Source organism: Cheilinus undulatus, linkage group 3 (assembly GCF_018320785.1).
Source record: "Cheilinus undulatus linkage group 3, ASM1832078v1, whole genome shotgun sequence".
Lineage (NCBI taxonomy): Eukaryota > Metazoa > Chordata > Actinopteri > Labriformes > Labridae > Cheilinus > Cheilinus undulatus.
The window spans coordinates 39776160-39798056 of NC_054867.1; the positions used below are offsets into that span (position 1 = coordinate 39776160).

The 21897-nt window shown below is 39.9% G+C and overlaps 1 protein-coding gene across 1 annotated transcript in view; it reads right to left on the reverse strand.

The window, feature by feature from the left end:
• Window positions 1-20639, reverse strand: part of LOC121507214 (potassium voltage-gated channel subfamily D member 3-like) — a 194714-nt gene extending 174075 nt beyond the window's left edge. The window contains exons 1-2 of the mRNA XM_041783427.1: window positions 20524-20639; window positions 13433-14598 (exon numbers count right to left, since the gene is read on the reverse strand). Of these exons, the coding sequence (XP_041639361.1) occupies window positions 13433-14535 (1103 nt within the window). The 5' untranslated portion in view covers window positions 14536-14598; window positions 20524-20639. The remainder of the gene's footprint in view (window positions 1-13432; window positions 14599-20523) is intronic.
• Window positions 20640-21897: the final 1258 nt, after the last annotated feature.

The window sequence follows — 21897 nt, forward strand, 5'->3', positions numbered from 1 at the left end:
TTGGAGTGTTCTTTTGTCTCCATGGTGTAATGGTAGCCAGGAATACTGATTAACCAGTGAGTAGACCTTACAGACATAGGTGTCTTTACACTACAGTCACTTCAGACACACTCAATGCACTCAGGTGATCCCCATTCCATCCCCATTTAGGCCAGTCACTTCAAAGAAGGTGAATATTTATGCAGTCACTTATCTTTACCTATCTTATTTTTGTTTAATTGACATTAATTTGTAGAAATATGTTTTCACTATGAAATTGAAGAGGTCTTTTTGTAAAATTTTATTGTCAAAAAAGCCTAATCATATTGAAAATGATTGATTTATAAAATTAATGAAATGGTAAAAAATCCAATGGGGTCAGTTTTTGCCACAGTTTCCTTCCCAGGCACCCCTTCATGACCTACGGAAAAAGCCTCCAGTTGAGAACCACTGGTCTAAACTACAAGTGTTTTATACCAGTGACATGTTTACAGGCGTGACTCAACTCCAGAAATAAAGGAACCCAAGAAACATGATAGTTTGAGAGAAGAAAATCATCTAGAGACAACATTGCAACCCTTTATCCAAAATAAAGCCAAACTTCTACTTGTTCAAAAGCTATTAAGATTCTGAAAATGTGCTTTGTTACAAAGTGAGATGGAAGTACAAAGGTGTGGTGAAATGCCAATTGATTATTTTCCAAACAAATTTCTCCCCAAGACAAATGAAGCAGCTCCTGAAAAAGGGCTGGAAACGAGCAAAATAAAACAGAACAAAAACAATTTAAAAGAAGAATTCTACTGGGTAGAAAACTGTCAAAATGTTTTGGATAAAAAAGAACAGAATACAAAAAAATGCATCATAGATATTTAATAATTTTGAAAAATTGTGATGTTGATATGGTACTTGAGATCAGTATGAAAAAAATGGGCAAAATTCAATTAGACCCCAGGAGATTACATGGAGTGATTTTTTTCTGTTTGCCTCACATGATGTACTTTTTGGAGTTTTTCCCCTGTGGTGTTTAATGTGCACTGACAGATGGGCTGTGTGTAACCTCATCACCTGAGCATATGTTTCTGCAGCAGGTGAACAGATCGACAGGCGACAGGCAGAGTGAGCGCTGAGCCTTGTGAAAAGGCTGCTGGCTGTTCACATGCAGTTGTAATTATACACAGATTATCCTCTCTCACTGCGCATTAAAGGAAGATGAGGAGGAGGAGGAGGAGGGCGGGGGCTCATTCTGTACTCTGGCAGATAAATTTTCACATTTATTTTCTCACCTACTTGACTTTGTTTGGTTTGTGTGGGCTGGAGTTCTGAATAACAAAGGATTTACTGTACATGTTTGCGTTGTTTTTCTTTTTGACATTTTCATTTTTTATTTAATTTGTAGGGGGTGATGCCAGTGTTTTGCTTGCTCTGATCAAAGTGAACAGTAATGCATGCTGCTGAGCACAGTGCAGATCATATTCAGATTTATTTTGACAATTACAAAACAAAGCCTGGAGTTAGATAATAAAAAAAAAGTGCATATTAAACAGAGTCAGTTCTTGAAATCCCTAATTGTTGTGATCTTTACCTTAAAAAATAAAATTTCCTCTTGTTTTTATCACTTTTAAACTCTGTGACTCAAATCTTTTTTTTGTCAGAATAAGTTTGGAAAGCAGAAATAACCACATCCACTCACAGATCATTTTATTAGGAACACCAAATGTTCATTAAAACAAATACTTACTGAGCCAATCACAGCTAAAGTTCAAACCGAGCATCAGAATGGGGAAGAAAGGTGCTTTAAGTAACTTCAGCTCATCGTCTTAACCACGCCCACATGTCTAAATGAATTGGCTGCTGTCCTGTGATTGGCTGATTAGATATTTGCAACAGAGAACAGTTGAACAGGTGTACCTAATAAAGTGATCTGTGGATGTATTTCACCAAATAGAAACAGCCTGTCCAAACAGTATGTTTTTCCTCTTATATTCTGTTTAAAATTTTATCAATATTCATGCGCCTGTTATTTACTGAAGGCTAAATTCATTCATTCATTCATCACAATAAAAATATACAAATGAAAAATTGGCTCTATAGAAAGAAAAAAAGATTCATATAAATACATAAAATAACGATATGAGCCTTGCACATCATGTGATGCTTCTCTTGAATGCAAATGTTTGTCCTTGGCAAATGATGGGATCATTATGTTTTACTCTTTTGATGCTGCAGTCTATTGTGAGGAAGACATGATGGCTCTACATTCAAACTCTTTGTTTAAGGTTCACCAATACCTTGGCATTTCTATTACTCTTTATATATAGAACAATAAGCTCTCTTTTAAATCTCATAATACAGACACACAAACAAAAAAATATGCACATAGTGCAGTACAACCTTTTCAGCCTACTCAGAGGCATGAGGGGGATCACTGTCTATTAATCATTGCTTTACTTCTAATTTAGAGGACAAACCTTTGACAAACTAAGCAGAAATGTTGTTATTTCAGAGTGAAATAACAAAAGAAATGCGGGAAAGTTAAAGTTAATTCTGCAAAACATGAAACTCCTCAGCAGGCTTTTAGAAAAAGCCAAGAGGTCACACCATTAGGTACGCTGGTAGGGGTAGATAAAGTGTGGCATGAGAACAAGCCACAGCTCTTGTTTCTAGTTTTCCATACCTAAAGTAGGTTTATTTTGATACTGAAACATTAGAATAGGGTTGTTACAAAAACATCTCCTTCTACTTTGGCCTTACAGTTGTAAAAATTGAACGGTATCGGTTTGGATATCAGTATGAAATATAGCTGAGGATATGGAGGACTTTCTTGGCTTTGAGCTCTAAATTACTAGTGATCATTTAAAAAATACATATTTTGTCCTAAAACAGAAAAGAATTGAAAAAGCATCAAAGTATCTGAAATTTTACAATCAATGCAATAAATATGGCCCAACTGAGATGATTTGAACATGGTTTGAAGCTCTCAGAGTGTGGATGTATCTGGAGAAGACTTACTTCACCTGCAGACCACTCTTTCAGCTAAAAACCTATGAATATGAGTACTTAGTATCAATGTTCCCTCTAATTTTTAAAACTCTTGAGCAGACATTCAACTACCCTGAGCACCTACTTCATCAACTGTGGGTGACATCTGATGCGTAGGCTACATCCACATGGTAGAGCCATGGCAGCACCTCTCCAACCCCAAATATCATTACAAGTGGCTATAATTATTATGATTAATAATCGCTGTTCAAGTCATGAATTTCACCATTCATTCATTCGTTCAATTTACATGCCACTCTCAGTTTTAGCTTGCCGAAATTATGATGTCTGGAAATTCTGTTTAAAATAATCAAGGTTTACATTTCAAGGATTTACAATCCAAAAGTAAAATGTGATTCTAACTTACAAGCATTTGTCCTCAGGTGAAAGCAGACATTAACAAAGTTTGTAGTTTCATATAAAAAGGCAGAAAGCTTAGTGATGAATGGAGACAAAACACCTGCTCTGCACTCATGCTTTATCAACCTAATCACAGTCAGGTCTCCTAAAGGACTTCTACCTGTACAAGATAAGCAGCCCACTACAGAGAAATCACAATGTTAGAAACATCAGGGCTTAAATCATTTTGTTATCAGTCCATTATAGGAGATCAACTCTGTCTTGGTCTCATAGTAGATCAACTTAGCCAGATTCATTCTTTAAAGCACCATATTTAGATAAGAATGGACATCCATTTAATGTTATAAATTATAAATAATTGTTTATGTAAATAATAGGTTGTTTGAATGTGTTAAATCAAGTCAACACATGGGAAAGATGTAATCAGCTGATTTAACTCTCATAATTGTAATAAATAAAATGATTAAAAACAGAGAAATTTACAGCTTTACTCTCTTCAGCTGAAGTCTTTAACTCCTGTAGAAGTTTTCTATTCCTGGCTCCTGTACACCTCTGTTTCTCACTGCCCTGCTGATCAGTTATCAGGATTTAGGAGATTTTATGATTATTTTGATCAGTTAATTATCAATATACAGTGAATCTATAATATTTCCTGCAGCATGGCATTTAACAAATGTTTTGATAATGAGCTCATATACCGATGTTTAATCATTAGGGTGCACTGTCATGATAAAATATAAAAGCGGAATGTTAATAAAATGATATTTTAACAGTCTGCAGCTCGCTGAGGGGAGAGAGAGAGAGAGAGAGAGAGAGAAAGAGAGAGAGACAGAGCGTGGTTAATCATAAACAGCATTGACGCACTCATGCCCTGTGGTCAAAGATGAGCTTTAAAGCAGGAGAAAACTTCAGTCTCATGTTGAATCCTTTTCTCCTTTGCAGAAAGAACCCTCAGGTCTACTCCACCAACACATTAGCTTGTGTTTGTCTGTCTGTGAGTGGCGTTAGTGTTTGCGTCGACGCACGACGGACGCATCGATAGACTTGGCCACATGGCAGTTATTTCAGAAAAATATCCCCCCTCTATGTGTAAATCAGTCATTGAAACAACCATCCATTTCCCACACACACTAGCACTAGAATCCAAGCATAGTTAGAGGGAGGTGGAGTTTGTGCCGCCGATAAATTCAACTCACCAAAGTGGGGCACTGAGGAACCCTCCGTGGCTGGAATCCACCTCCTGTATTCGGCGGCTGTCAATATCAGGCCCTGCTATCAGTGTGTCAGCTGATGCATTATGTGATAGTCACACTTTACATCTCTTACTTATGAGGCACCCATGGAGGAAGAAACCCTAGGCTACAGTACCAGCTAGCCTGTGCATTAATTCGCCTTTGATCGCAGTGCATATTTGAAAAAACAGTGAAAACTCGTCTGGGATATTTGAGTGCGCAACTTTTTTCTCTTCTGCGCAGAGAGATGGAGAGCAGTGTGCAGTTGCGCGTAAAACCCCTTAGAGGGAACAATGCTTAGTATTAATGTTGATCAGTAAGAGTCCAAATGTCAACATAAAGTACAAAGCAGAGATGCACTGATAGTGACAGTCAGGGCCAATGCCGATGTTTTAAATAGTAGTTAAGCTGCTGATAATGATGATATTTTCAGTGTCAGACTTCTATTATGCCAGCATGTTGTCTCATGTTTGACAATGGAAACAAATAAGAGGTTGCCCACAGGACACTTCCTCTGCACAGAAAAAATACCTTCTTTGATTCAACAGTTAGGTGTGTTAGATGCCATCTTAAATTATAAATGCTGTTCATGCCACATTATTTGTTGATAGCCGATGGCTGTCAGCAGGGCCGATGCAGTGGTGCATTTCCAGTACAAAGTATTTGAATTAGGGTTAGAGTTAATGCATAACGACAGTCCTTTATAGGTTTAAACAAGCTACTGCAATTACATTTATTTGCATTTATTTTTATTGATTGATCCAGAGGCAGGTGGTTCATACAGTGCCAGCTTTTGGCTCCACAGGGCTTAAAAGTGACGGCAAACTTCTACAAGTCTCTATTTTTATTATCCATTTTTTCTCCATTGTCCAGTTTTTGTTTTAAAATCTGAAACAAACGTAATACAGGTATTGCAGGAATTTTCCTCTCGCAGGAACAGGCAAAAGCTTTCCATCTTTGTGATATCCCTGTGTATGCATGTAAACAGTGTCATTAGGTTACATTACATGCAGCGAAACTGAGGTGACTTCTTAAAGGGCTTCTTAAGTAATGGATATGAAAGAAACAGCTGTAATAGCAAGAGCCTTTGTCTCTTTTTAGCCTTACAAGACACCGGCTTCTAGCTTTCAAGTCACAATGTTTCATGTTTATTAATCAAAATGAATTTTTAATATTGCTTGGTATTTCCCACTACCTCAAGATATGATACTGCATTACATCAGTGTGTTGTTGTAAAGAATAACAGCAAGGGCATATTTTAAAGATCTTACAACAAAAAAACTGTTAACTTCAGGGACTCAGACATTTTAGAAGTAAATCAAAATATTGTGTTTGTAATCCAAGAGGTATTACAGTATTATTCATTTTTTTCCCTAAAAGCTCCCTCATTTTTTGTTACGCTCTTGTCTTTTGACACAGCAATTACACTTTGGCTTCACTTGACACAGAGTCCACTTTTCGGGAGTTATGTTTTGATTTACATCTGCTTAAGTTAGGCAAAGCCGTTTATGTAATAAGCCTATCACTGAGATTAAATTGCATGATTCTCACTTATTTTGCAGCTGCTTAGAGCTTTAATTATTAAGTATGTTGTAGAGATGCAAGTCTACAAATGAAGTTTACAGTAAATATGCTTTTGTGATTTCCTGGGCCCATGAAATAGTTGAGGGAAATTTTGATTTGGATGTGATGGCTTATTGACCCTGTTTAGCTGTCGCAAGTGGCTTGTGATGTGCAGATTTAAGTTAGCTGTGTTGCTCTGGTGTTTTACCTTGATTTTGCATCTTGCATGACTCATGTTAGGCTTGAAGAACAACTAAACCACGCCCTTAGCTAGCAACTCTTTCTCCTCAAAGGACACTGATTGTTTCGGTCCTTCTCTGACTCGGAACAAGCATTCTAGCTTGAAGCTTTGCAAAATGGATCCACCTGATGATGGACATGGAATCTGGCCCATCCATCAGATTTGCAAAGCTATCTACTTCTTGGTGTTTATTTAAATCTGAACAGTTCCCTTGCCTTTAGTTTTACTGGCAGTAGATAGAGCAGTGGTTTTCAAATGGTGTGGTAAGTCTAGATGTGCCGTGGCAATGTGGACAATCATATGTTATTACTCATCTATACAACACAATCGAGCATATAGCATTAGTTCAGGTAGGCCACAGTGTTGAGCGCTGCCATTTCATTGAGTTCATATGATCTCATCCTAGCCCTCATCAGCTGACACTACTGGCTAAATACACTCCTGCTGCCATATTTAAGTAGCTCTGGCTGCCTACTCTTTGCCGCGCCCTCTGCAAGCTTCTTGTGCAACTCCTCCACCCCAGCTCCTCTATTATGCTAGATCTGACATAATATCATTCTGTTGTCACCAATGCCTGCTCTGCTCTGGGGTTTTTGTTGCTTCTTTCCCAGCCTCAGGATTTCCCTGCACAGGTAGGGCAGGAACATGTGTTCTGCTTGTTGCTTTCCATAAAGGCTCGTGGAAGGTCAGGGAGATCCCAGAACAGCCATACACCTGAATATAAGAAATGGCAATAAATGCACAATAACACACGCTAATGAAATAAAACATCATAACTGCAAACTATGAGTATTTTATAAAGTGAGTGGTCATGACTGAACTGAAGATACTATAACATGTATTACGGAGGCTATTTTGAACGGAACTGGATATGATGTGCTTCAAGATATTGGCTTGGTTTTAGGTGTGCCTTGGGCAAGAAAAGGTTTAAAACCACTGAGTTAAAGTATCTCATCCATGCTTGTTTATTTCTATTTGAAATGTGAAGTGCAACATCTAGTTTAGCTTCTACCGCTGCAGACTGGATTTAATGCAAACTGCACCATAGGCAATGTGTCTTTCAAGACTGCCATCACAGCATTTGCATTCTGCTCCGCTGCACATATTTGCAAGTGCATGATTTTATACTGCCATATCAATTCTAAACACAGCTCTGGTTTCTTAAGATTCCAAGGATGTAATGCATTTCTGGATACATCCTAAGATGACATAACAAACATTATAAAATAACAATATAGACAGCATGCCCATTACTATTGCTTAGTTCAAAGTGTTAACATTTTCTTGGCATGTAGATCTTTTTGTGAAAAGATGTGAGCACATTTCTTTCTTTTTTTTTGTTGTTGTTGTTAAATTCCTTAAGATTTTAGTCCTGGTTAACATACAAATCCAGCCTTGGACAGGTGGATTTTTGGGTTGATCCATTCATCATCCTAATTTTCATGCCTTTTATTTCAAAAGGCAGTTTTACATTTACAGATTCAGCTTTATCCACAAAGAGAAAGAGAGAAAAAGTGATTTTCCATGGCGCTCATAACTATTCTTCTTATGTTCCTTCATAATAGAATACTTCACTGAGCCAAACTTTGAGAACACTCTCAAGTTCACCCTGCTATTCATGGCTCTGAATCTCAGCTCGCCTGTGTGAAGGATTAAGAGAAGAGAGGAATCATAATAAAGGTGACAGAGAGTCTCTCATGGGACTCTTCGCCCACAGGCACTCAGCAAGATCTGACTTTATAATGCAGGTAAATTGATTTCTCACAAGGCATTTTTAAGGCCCGGTGCCTGTTCAAGGAATTTGGTGCCTGTGGTGTGGCCCAAATGTGCAGAAAATAGAGAAAGGCAATACAAGAAATCTATTTTTCTGTGTTAAAAAAAAACAAAAAACTGGACCATTTCATCTAAAATGAATGAGGAGTTGGGTTGTCTAAATGCCATGAATGTTTAGAGGTGAAAAACACCGTAAGGATTTGTAAGTTTGTAGAATGAATATGAATTTTAGAGAGCTGCTTGTTTCTACCATCAGTATGAATTTATGTCTATCCACAACGCCAGTCAGGCTGAAGGTTGTGCCTCATTTTCTCAAAAAGACAAAACAGAAAATAAACATTTATTCAGAAAACCTACAAACTAGTGTGTCATGTGGGCATCTTTTCAATATTCAGATGTTTTGTATGTATTCAAACGCTGTGTCCTTTTTCCACAAGCTCAAAGTGAGGCAGGCAAAATGTCACGAGTGTTTGTGCTGCTGGATAAATGCTACAATAACAACCCTTTCTCACACTGTCAGCCCGAAATAAGCTGTGGCATACTGAAGTATGGGGCAGTCTGTGTTAATGCTAATCTTGAATTCAGGGCAGTTTTCAAAAACTACTGATCAATTCTGTAGCGTCAAATCTCAAGAAATGTTATCTTGGTGGTTAGCATAGAAAGCAGATCTAGATCATGCATTTTGCAGGAGAAGTAGTGAGCATTATTTCAAAAAAGGAGCAAGAACTTTGCAGCAATAGCAAGAAAACAGCTTTCTTAAATCCTTTCTAGATCATAAGTATCTAATGTCATTTAAATCTCTCATGAACACAGCTTGGCACCATAGGTTGTCTGCAGATTAAGTTACATCAACACTAAAAGATCGAGATGGGGGGCAGGAAATGATTTCTGCATAGAACAAAACTATCAAAACACCAAAGATTGTGCCGTTTACAGCTGTGCCAACTTTTGAGTCCTGAAAAAAACTGGACAAGTGGAGTCAGAAAAAGCTAGTGTATACAGCAACCACTTTGTAAGAGGTCCGTTTGTTAGTGCTTAGCCACCTAACTTTATACAGTGCATTCAGAGAGTACTAAGAATGGCCAGATGGAAACTTCAGTGCAAAACACATGATGGGCCATAAAGCCCAATCAGTGGAGGGCTGCAGTGATGATTGTCCTTCTGGAACTTTATCCCACATATTTATCACACAGGATCTCTGGTGCTGAGTCAGTGTGACCATCGGGTTCTTGGTTACCTCTCTTACTGAGGTCCTTCTCCCTCTATTGCTCAGTTTGGCCATGCAACCAATTCTTGGAAGAGTCCTGGTTGTGCCAAACTTCTTCCATGTGAGAAGAACACTGTTAGGGATGTTCCGATACCATTTTTTCCTTCTCAATATGATTCCGATACCAAGGGGTTGGGTATCGGCTGATACTGAGTACTGATCTGATACCAGTGTGAACTTTCTGGACTGACTGTGCAGACTAGCAAATAATTTTAGACTTATATTTGACTCAGACCATTGCTCAACAAATAGAATTGTTGATGTACAGCATCTCTGTGACCCCAAAGTTGTTTTCCTGCTGATTATTGAGTTTTACTGCTAAATATTAAAATAACAATTAAATAGGGGGCTGCATCACCGGCTCGCTCTCTCTCTCTCTCTCTCGCTCCATTATGCTCTATTCAGGCAACATCACGTGATTATGGAACAGCCTGCAACTGGCTGACAGACCCTCAGAAAGGGAAAACAATATGGCAGTTAGCATTAGAGTTAGCATTCGGGCTAGCAGTAATAAATGATGGTAATTCAATTAAAGTGGATAAAAAGACGCTCAATGTCGGGCTTACTGGTGTGGATTTAATCATTGTCCCCAAAGTCCCCAAAGTCACACGGCTTCCAAGCTCGCTGAAAAGGCTACTGCAGGAGATTCAAAGGTATCAATAGCGTCAATGGAAAGGCACAACTGCTAGCCTTCAGATGAAAAACAAGTAAGAGGAACAATTTATGGTTCAAAAGTTATTCAACTTTTGCTAAACTGTGTCACTCCTTGTCATGCATGACAGCACCAGTTGTTGTAAAGATCATATTCAGAGAAAAATATCATACAGTCAGCATTCTTTGCTGCTGCAGTGGGTCCTTTGGTTCTTCTTCAGTGCTCTAAAAACAGTAGCCAGTGCATGCAGTGCTTTCCAGCAGCAAAGAAGAATCGATTTCGGGTTTATAGTGCTAACATTTTAACCTGACACGCCAGATGGATGTGTTTCACACATCCATCTGGGAAAGCTTCAATAGGAAACGTTTGAGAAAAGGCAGAGGCTTTGAAAAAAACTCGGAGTGTGATTGGGTGAATGTCCTGTCTGTCACATTTCTACAGGCCAATCAGAGCAAGAAAACACGTAATGTAGCCGCTATCAAGCTGCACGTGCGCAGCTACTGAGGAATAACGCGAAACATGGCGACTATAGACATGTAAGTACTCGACTTTTGTCGTTTTTGAAAAGAAAACAACTCACTGCTGTTCTTTGTTCTTTTAACAAAGAAATGTTGTCAAGGTCTGATAAAACTGGCGCTTTAGCAGCATCCACACTAATCTCTTCCTCCATAACTGCACCAGCTCTTGCTGCTGTCTCTTTACGTCACGACTCTGCTGTGCCTGAAAGTACTGCCCATTGTCGCTGATTGGTCCTGTAACTTTCTAACCGGGCCCAAACGGTTCAGATTGGAGCTTTGCAAGATGGATTCGCCAGTGAGAAACAAGGAAATGGGCGTATCCATGTGCTTTGCAAGGTTATTAACATCTAGCATGGCTAAAACAAAGCAAAATATAAAACTAAACTAAATGGTGTTGTATCTGTGCATAAACTTGTGTACTCACTAATACCAATATCTGCACTTTAAGCAGTATTGGACGTATTTCCAGTACCAGTGTAGGAATCAGAACAACCCTAACCACTGTGCTCTTGGAAACCTTGAGTGCAGCAGAACTTTTTTATAGTCTTCTCCAGATCTGTGCCATGCAACATTGTGTTTCTGAGCTCTGCAGGCAGTTCCTTTGACCTCATAATTTGGTTTTTGCTCTGATATGCATTGTCAGCTGTCAGGGGTGTCCCTTTCCAAGTCATGTCCAATCAGTTTGATTTACCCTAGGTGGACTCCAGTCAAGGTGTAGAAACATCTCAACAAAGATCAAGAGAAATGGGAGGAACCTGAGCTAGATTTCAAGTGCATTGCAATGGGTCTGAATACTTGTCATCTTGGGGTACTGAGTGTAGATTAAAGAGAATAAAAAGGATGCTTTTACTATATCATCATGCTGCAACATTACACACTGAAACAAAGTTAAAGGGGTCTGAATACTTTTCTGTTGTTGTTCTGCAGCTTATGTTATGTAATCCAATAAATACAATATTCAAAAAACAGTGATTGTTAAGCATACATACTCATCGAGTTAAAAACAAGACTGCAGTCATTAAATACTGCTTTAAAGCTGAGTTTGTTGACCCAACCACAATCAAAATACATGTAATCCTTAAGCCTCTCTAACTGCACATTTCTGTAAGGTAGGGCTGTTTGATTATGGAAGAAAATGACAATTAGTAAAGAAATGAAAATATACCAGATGAATGCATTGTTTTTAATGCACTAATTTTTTTTAAATCCAGCAATCATATCTTTTCCTGATTTGGGTTTTAAGCCTTTTTTGGATTACAAGCTAAACCCTCTACTTTGATCACACACTGGATCGAGCCCTCTGAAAGCCACTCTGACACACACGGAGAAGGAGGAGTGGTGGAGAGAGAAAAAAGCATCCTTTTTTTCTCCACCATTCATCCTCCTCAGACACATTTCTTTGCAAACTTTACAAACTGTGTTGTTGCTCGTTTTGTGTTATAAACATCTTCAGCCATTCTTAACAATGTTCTCCATCCTGTTTACTTCACATGATCTACCCTGTGAGCATAAATTCTGATGAAACGAAAGCTCACTGACTTTGGCTGCTGTGACTACCACACACTGAAGCTCACACCTGCAGCGTGACTTAAACAATAACAGGCACATTTGTGCCGTTAAGAGGCCACAGCATTAACCAGCATCAGGTAGAGATGCCGCTGATAGCGAGAATACACTCATTTAAGATCAGCCCCATATAATTAAATGCCTACCTCGAATATCATGCTGTGTGTCTGTGTTGGCAGCAGCATCTCCTATTGTGTGAGCATTATCACATGCAGGAGATGCACAGACTCAGCATGCACAGAGAACAGTTCTCTTACTACTGATGGTGATATCAGGCAAACTTTTATTGTAGATTTAGGTAGTGGTGGGCAGTAATCCAGAATTAATACTGCCATCAGTATAATTTCTGCCACAGGATGGATTTTTGCAACACCATCATCACCGGTTTAAAAGCATGCATTGTAATGCACACACAAGACATGACCGATGCCACTGTTAGGGCAGCAGAGTGACACACAATAGCTCAGTCTGAGTCCAGACATCATCATGTTTCACTCTAACACTAAAGACAGAATGCCAAACATCACCTTTTTTGTCAGTGTCATTAACATGTAGCACAACAATGAGGAATAAAACGAAGAATTAAACAAGGTCGGAAAAGCAGCCGTAAATACAGTTGCTCCGTACGCTCACCGGCATCACTGCTTTTTCCTACAAGTTCTTTTGTTTCAGGACTTATCAGGAAATGTGGTATTATAAATAGTATCTTGAAAGACCTCAGCAGGAGAGAAATGAAACTGAAAACGACAGGTGGAGTTGTACAAAAGTAAACACAGAGACACTCTGAAAATTATTTTTCTGTGATCTCATGCTCCGACATGTGTCGAGCATGAGGGCATAGTTTAAGGGGAGAAGGGTTTTGTGACATCTGACTATGTGTTTAATTGCATTATCTCTTTTTATTTTGTAACATCGCAATATAATACCATGACAGCAAAAGGAAAAAAAAAAACAAAAAAAAACACTAATATGAAATTTATACCAAATCACCCAGCCCTATGATTGGTCAAGAAGACAAGTCAACTTGTACCTTTGGCTTCCATTTGACAACACAAAAGCAGCTGCATAATGCGCTTTAAGTTTTGTAACAAATACCGCGAATCCTGAGATTGCATGCTTCTAATCACATGGTATTAAAAAAGCAGCAACAACTTACATAGCACTGGGTGATAAAAGATGGTAATAGTGTGTTGAATGCAAACATTGCGTCTGTATGTCAGAGTGTGTATTTCTGTCACTCACCCCAGTGTCGTCATTGTGACTATGGTGTACCAGAAGGAAGCAGGGATGCTGGTGAATTTGCTCGAGCTGGAGCCTTTCTCTGCGTAGAACATCACGGTGGCGAAGATGATGATGGCCATGGTGAGCGAGAAGAGGAGGAAGCCGAGCTCAGAGGCGCAGCTCTTCAGCGTATAACCCAGGATCCTCAGGCCCTGCGAGTGGCGTGAGAACTTGAAGATACGGAACACTCTGAACACTCTTAGAGTCACGAAGGCGCCACTCACGTCCTCGTTATTTGTCATTACCAAGCCAATGTAATATGGCAGGATGGCCACCACGTCGATGATGCTCATCACAGAGCGCATGAAACGGTATCGGCTAGGAGCAGCAAACAAACGCAATAGGTATTCCACTGTGAAGATCATGACGCAGGCTGTGTCCATGCAGAAAAAGGCCACTGTGTAGCGTTCGCCACATGGCATGTCCTTCTGGTTGGCGGTGGACCCACAGGGAACTGTCTCGACCACATTTGTGATGACGGAAATGGCGATAAAGAAACCAGTGACGTAGTAGAAGACCAGCGCCATAGTTGAGGTGTGGGGGTTCTCAAAAGCTCGCCACATGGTCTCCCTGAAGTTCATATTGGGTAGTTTTAAGTCTTTGTTCTCTTCCTGATCATCCTGCAGACGCTCCAAATTCTCACGTTTCCTGTCTTTGTACTCTTCATAGCAGCAGTCGCCGATTATCTCAGGGATGATACCGAAGAAGGTCAGCTCCTCGTCATAGGCAGAGATGCATTCATGACGAGGATAATGCAGCTTCCCTGTCCGGTAGAAGTTAAGGATGCTCCTGAAGGCGTCAGGGTCACGGTCAAAGAAGTACTCCTTGCTCTCCTCGTTGTAAAAGAAGTCTTTCTCTGAGCTGCCCAGCAGGGTGTCAGGGTAGCGGTCCAGAGTGGTCCTCCAGGTCTGAAAACGACGGCCACTGACGTTGAGGATGATGAGCTCATCCTGTCTCTTGCTGTTGTCTCTCGGTGCGATGGGCATGGGGCAGTTGGCGACAGGCATCCAGCCGATCGCTGCCGCCCGGGCAAGAGGGAGCCATGCTGCTACTCCAGTCGCCATTGTGAAGCTGAGTCTTCAGATTTATCCTCTTCAGGGTTGATTTTCCTCAAAATTAACAGACATCTGGCAACAAAAAAGAGGAGATATGAGGCTTTCAGTGCTGTACATAAGACAATAACCATATTGTATGTGCATTATTTATTGTACTTTCTCTCTTACTTAGGAAGTTAAAAGAAACTCAAGACATTATGAGAGAAGATTTCACTCACTTCCAGCTTATGCCACAAAACCTGCACAATATACCAGCCGCTATGGAGGTATAAACTGCCATTTGGGAGAAACTGCAGCACAATAATCAGGGAATCAGACAGGCAAGGCACAGTGCAGGTGAACATTTATCTCAGTTAGGGTCTGTTCAGATCATAACCTTTATTTCTACATCCTCCACAGAAGCATACTGAAAATACAATATAACTTTTCACAGATGGGATATACGATGTCGGTGTCTGATTATCATTGTGCTGTGCTGTATTCATTTTTCAGGGTTGGCTTTATCATGTTCCTTAAGCTTCTTTAACATAACTATTACTCTTTTGTGCAGTATTTTTTTCTGTATTATACTTGTGCCAATACTGCTGTCAACAATACAGCTACTGGTGTTCTTGTCTTACTTTGTTACTTAACTCATCATGTGTGTTATAAATCCTTTAAAAGCATGGTTTCTTCAACTCTAACTCTTATGGTTTGGATCAACCTTTTTGTATTTATTTCATATTAGATGATCTGTTTGTTAGTTTTATTATATTTCAATTTTGGAGCAATCAGGCACCAGAGTTTCCTCTAGCTCCACCTTAGTTCTATCGTCACCCTCGTAAGTCCTAAGCAGCCATGTATTCATGCAAGGGCTTTCAAACAATTAAAATCTTTGATCATGATTATTTTTGGTATTCAATTCAATCAGTCCCTATTTCAAAATTCCACTATTTTCCTTTTAAAGCTGTTTTTATGTTTGTACTGTCTTAAACTTGAGCTAACTGATTTCCTGTTTGGATACAGACCTCCTTTTATTTCAAAAGAAATTAGGAACTTTCGGTAGATAGAATATTAAGTCTTGAACTTAACCACTGAAAAAAGAATTTGTAATGGATTGAAAAGGAAATAAGAGAACAGTTAAAATGTAAATGTGTGATAACCAGGGTTGAACAGTAACTAATTACATTTACTCAAATGACTTTGAGTATTTTTTGGGGTAATTGTACTTACTTGAGCACATTTAAAAATCAGTACTTTAACTTTTACTTAAGTCAGGTTTAACCAGAGTAGCCGTTCTTTTACTAGAGTACTATACTCTTGTACTTTTTTTCACCTCTGTTGTCTACACAGCACATAGAGAGAGAATAATTCCGCATTAAATTCCAAATCAGCTGATGATTGCTGGGGTTCTTTTGGACATGATTAGTGGACTGTTTTTGTTTTTGATCTGGGACACACCTGCACCATGAGGGAAGTCATCCACTGAGTTAGAGCTCATACCTGTGACTTTAGGTATCCCTAAGGGACGCATGCTATGAGGTTGACATTCTGTTCTTGCCAGAGGAGATCCATCTTGCCAAAGCTTTTCAAGAGTTACTGCAGCTCTGTCATACTGTAGAATATGTCTTTAAAAAATGTTATTTACCCTTATGTAGTGTGGCTCAATATTGACACTTTTAACAATACTAACTTGTTGTTATTGCCAGTAAGGAAAGATGGTATTTCACTGTCAGCATTGGGAGTAACGCGTAACCAAGTAACACATAACAGAGTTACTGTAACACGTTACTTAGTTACTAAGTAATGTTTTACAGTAACACTTTCACTTTTTATGGTAACTAGTATTGTATACTTTTAAAATCATTAACACTTACAATTGCTGAGAATTTGAATCACACGTTACTCATTACTTTTACAGCTGACAACTCGTTGATGAAGGTTAGAAAACATCCGGTTCGGCAAACAACGTTACAGGACTGTAAGCACATCAGCATCCTGTGAGACAATAGAGCCTCCGCGGACACACACAAACAAACACAGGCACTAAGGCGCACACACACATCACGGCTGAGCACTCAAGCGTGAGCTCTCTGTCTTGGAAACACCAGCATTACTTTCCCTCATTGGGATAAAGGACGAGAAAGAACAGGGAAGTAAACTTTCCCACTGCCAAGAACAGTAATTCCAACCTTACGGAGTACTGATTTAAACACACCCTACAGCTAAGCTGGTTTCCAGAGAGCCGGATGCTACAAACACCGCTAACCCAGGTACAGCTCACGTTAGCCCGGCAGACCAAGGAGGAACCACTCAATGTAAACAACCAAGGCTGGATTTTAAATCACCGCCAGCTGCACAGTGTGTCACCAAAGCAGCACTAACGGACTAAAGGCAAGATATGTTATTAAAGACACGCTGATATAAGCTGTAGAGTCCGCTGCCTTCAGAGAAATAATGAGAAAAAAAAAAACATAAGATGAGAGAGGACCTTGATGCAGAAAGAAATTTAGAGAGCAGCTGGGATTTAACCTATACTCTAGAGAACAGCTATTTTAGACTTCTTAAACAGTGTGCAAATGCTTTAACAGTGTCAAAAGTTGAGAAACATTTCTCCTGAGTTGTATTGTTTCACCGCTTTCTAATGATAGTGATAATGGCTACATTGTTACATGAAAATAGTTATTTCCTCTCACACTGCCACAACAACACAAATGAATGTGATGTGTATGGTACAATGAGGATTGAAGTAAAAATAGTAACGTTACTTCTCAAAGTAACTAGTTACTTTTACAAAGCAGTAACTCAGTAACTAACAGTTACTTTTTGCAAGCAGTAACTAGTAATTGTAACTAGTTACTATTTTTCAGTAACTTGCCCAACACTGTTCACTGTACAACTCCTCAGTGCCTCCTCAGTTCTTAAAGTAAACTTTAAATTAAATAGTTTTTACTTTATTTGAGGAGGATATTTAGACCAGTACTTTAACTAAAGTAAATTTTAACCATAGTAACAACACTTGTATTTCAGTACGGTAGTCGTGTACTTTTCCACCTCTGGTGATGACACATGGTGCAGCTGACTTCTGACTTTTCCACTGAGCTGCCTGTGAGTTTTTCAAGGCTAAATTAAACATTAAGCAGCAGTGGTGGACTTGTTTTACATCACAGAGAGAAGGTTTAGAGCCAGGGATGAGGGAAAAATAATGCTGTGCATTTTGAGAATAAAGTAAAACTGTTGAGAATAAAGTCAAAATTTTGAGAATACAGATGAAATATAGTCTCAAGATTAACTTATTGCTTGCTTACTCGTCTTCATACCTTATGTGATATAAGGCGTTAGTGAGCTTTCTTCATTGTATGTGGTAGGACTGGGCGATATGGCCTAAAATTGATATCCCAATATATTTTTGCTATATCCCAATACACAATATATATACCCGTGATATTTTGAAATGGCCTCTCAGCAGCTGTATAATGTTTAATTCAGCCCCAAACGGCACTAGTTTGGTGATAAAAATAGACTGTTCCATTGGATTTTTAATAAAAATGTTGGCAGAAAGTAAAAATCAATATAAAGTCAAATTTAGCAGTTTATTTTGAAAAGGACTTCATTCAATCTTTTACTAATAAATCAAAAATACAGAAATCCTGAAATACTTGGTATTTTACAGTGTATGGAAAGTCCTGAAATGTGTTCTATGTTATGTTTACTATTGCTGACTATAAAATGATTATTTTCCTCATTAAGGGTGAAGCACACCTACACAAAACTCACCAATCCAGCTTGCAGTAAATGGCCAAAACCCTGCAGTCTAGTCCACCATTCAGGCTCACAGCTGTGATTATATTAGTCCGTTATCTGTGCTGATGAGCGCCGGACCAGTTTCTGACAAGTTCATAACATGAGAGTGTCTTTAGACCTTATTCAAGAAACTCTACTGTGTGATCCTGGGGGAAAGAGCTTGTCTGGAGGCAGGAACATTTTAACTACTCGTTGTCTGTGTTTTGAACTGTTAGGCTGAGATAAGTCTCCATTGTTGTGGAGAAGTGGATCACATTTGTCCGTTGCTGGGCCGTCTTCTCTCTGACCTGTACGACTCTGGCAGGGAGTTTTCAGCAAAATGCTCGCACCCAGGCATATCTCGTATTCTGGGTTAAGTGTCTTCTCAGCAACACTGGGCTCATGTCTTTAGCGACGTGTTGTGATACTGCCACTGTTATCTCAGAGTTATCTTTTGGCATATTTTAATGAATACCACGCAAGTTCCACTTCTTCCTTCTCAAAGTTGAACGACTGCTCAACTCTGCAGTCCCAGCGCTGCTTCTGTCTCTAAAGTCAGCTAACTCCCCGCTAACTAGCCCCACTGCTCTGTTTACCTTCCTCTCTCTTGCATCTCGACGCTGATGCGCATGTGCAGAGGAGTTTTCTGGATTGGCGGAGGGGAGAGAGTGACCTCGCTGCTGTGAGAGATGCATTCAGAGACAACAGGAGAAGCGAAACTCCAGCGAGAAATGCACGCTGATGGCTTAAAACTTCCACAGATTTTATACTCGGATATTCGCGGTATAGTCATATTATACATCGTGGGTGGCAAAAGCCAGGATACATCGAGTATACTGGATATTTTGCCCAGCCCTAGTATGCGGTCCTTTGCAGCATTTTTCACCTCTCCCCATGACTGGTGCATGACAGGTTCATGTGTTCCAGCTCCTGTGTCACCTGGCGGTATCCATCTTAAGGCAACTTTTGCGATATGGTCCTGCTCCATTCTTCGCACATGACCAAGCCATCTCAACCGTCTGAGTGTAATTTGCTTGATGATGCTCTGTCTACCTGTTTTCCTGTAGAGCTGCTTGTTGGAGATTTTGCTGAGATCTGGCATATATGTCTACGGCATACAACAGCTCTCTGAACCATACAGGGCTTCAAGATTGAGGTTTGATTCTGTTCTCAAAAATGTGACTTTGTTTCTTAAAATTTCAAATTAATTTTGAAACTGTGTTTCAACTTTATTCTTATGATTGTTTTTCTTTCACCTTGGCCTTTTGATAACAAAGAGATGCTGCAGCTTCACTTATGTGTTCTGAAATGGACAATAAATCATGTTATTGATTATCATCTTAAAAAATGAATGCATTAATCATGGACCTTAATTTATCAAACTTAATGCTGACAGTTTTAATCATACATTTTATTTTGCTTCATTTCCCAAGAAAACAACTGACTTGATATCATTGGGAAACTGGTTATGTAATCCTCCAATAAGGTGAGATAAGTTTTAAAAATAAAAATTCTCCTTGCCACCAGAGAACAGCAAAATAAAAATAACAGGTGCGTGTCCTATTCGGGCTTCCGTATTTTTATTTTTCCTGTAATTTCCACTGACACCTAAACCCGCAACAATTTGCATACGCTGAAGTTTTTCTTTTGCATTTGCAAACCAAATGACTTCTCCATTTTTGACCTAAACCCACACTTGCTACCGATATGAATAAATACATGCAGATGTACAGTGAGTGAAAAGAGGTCAGTGGGTTAAACTAACAACATTAGCAGCATGAATGATGGCACAATAAAAGCCACCAACCAAGTGCAGACCGAGAGAGACTGAAGATAACCTGTTGAATCGTGATGAGACTCAACAGCTGCACGTTTATCATCATATGGAGATGTAATATAAAGTGGAGGCGACTTTTTGGGAAGGTTTAAGTCGAAATTTCAAAGGTGAGTGACCTGAAAATACTTTGAAATATATCCTTCATAACTGTATTAGTTAATTTGTCTTTTAAAGTTAACAGCTTACCTTAATGCTAATCAGGTAAGTCGTCAACAAAACTATAGAAAACGTGCTATAATATAGACTAGCTGTGTAGCTAACACATGCACGAAGTTGCGTCACAAAAATTCACATACTCGCCAAAAATATGTGAATCAATTTTTAACCAGTTCGCACACACTCCCAGGCAGAAAATGAGCTTAAATGTATCAGTAGCCTACTGATAGGTATTAACTCACCGATAAAAATGAAGGAGGGGATAAAATCCCAACTTTCGTGCAGTATCAGAGTTTCTTCAAAGACTGAGTCCTCAGGTGTAAACCTGAAGCAGAGCTCTGGTCCATCCAGCGGGATGAAGCAGCGAGCAGCACCTCCTCTCCTCCTCCGTCTATCGGGTCTTTTCTAGGGACTCCTGCGCTGAGCAAAGCGCCAAAACGCGGCAGAAATCAACGATCCTGAGGGAGCACCAGACTCAGAGGAAGAAACAGTCTGCACTGCAGCAGGGTTTGTGCACATTCAGACTGGGTTTCACATCCTTGCTTCCTTTGTTTCTCCCCTCAGTGTTTGGAAAGTGAGGAGAGGAGCAGCACGCCTCCTTTTCTCCAACACTACAGCACAATGTGCGTCTCTCTCACTGTGCAGCTCTTTGTCATCAGCCCTCCTTCCCTCTGCCTCACTTTAACATCACATATGAGTGACACTTTGATATGCTATTGCTATTACTATGTTTGAAGGGAAAACAATTGCATGTTGAAGCATTGTACTGTGAGACTTGGAAATCCTCCATCACTAAAGTAAATTCACTACAGAATACTGGAACAGGTAAGGAACCAAAAAGCTGCAGCACTGCTGTCCTAACTCAGAAAAATGTGCCCCAGTTTACCTATACTTGGCAAAAGGCAAAATACTCTTTATAATTCACAACTTTCTTTCTCTTCCAATTTTCATTTTCAGATGTTTTAACAGGACATGATAAAACTCAAAGGGTGTCCAGGAGGGGGTGGGTAAGTTACAAGAAAATGGTGCTTTGCTTTTATTTAAGTAGAGGCAGCTGGTGAAACCAACTATATCTAGCTGGTACCTTTCAAACTCACGCACAAGCTCAGGCTCCTTCCCCACAGGAGAGGTGGCGTTCCACGTCCCTAGAGCCGGCTTCTGCAGCCGAGGATTGGACCGCCAAGGTCCCCGCCTTTGGCTGCCACCCAGCTCACACTGCACCTGAACTCTGTGGTCCCTCCCACTGGTGGTGAGCCCATGGGAGGGGGGACCCACGTTGCCTCTTCTGGCTGTGCCCGGCCGGGCCCCATTGGTGCAGGCCCTGCCAGCAGGCGCTCGCCATCAAGCCCCACTCCCAGGCCTGGCTCCAGGAGGGGGCCCCAGTGACCTGCCTCCAGGCGAGGGAGATTGGAGTCCGTCCCGCTGTTCCTCCATATATGGTTTTTGAGCCGCACTTCTTCTGGTCCCTCACCCACGACCTGTTTGCCTTGGAAGACCTCACCAGGGTCATGAAACCCCCAACAACTTAGCTCCTAGGATCATTGAGACATGCAAACCCCTCCACCATGATAAGGTGGCAGCTCAGGGAGGGGACAAAATATTATACTCAAGTAAAA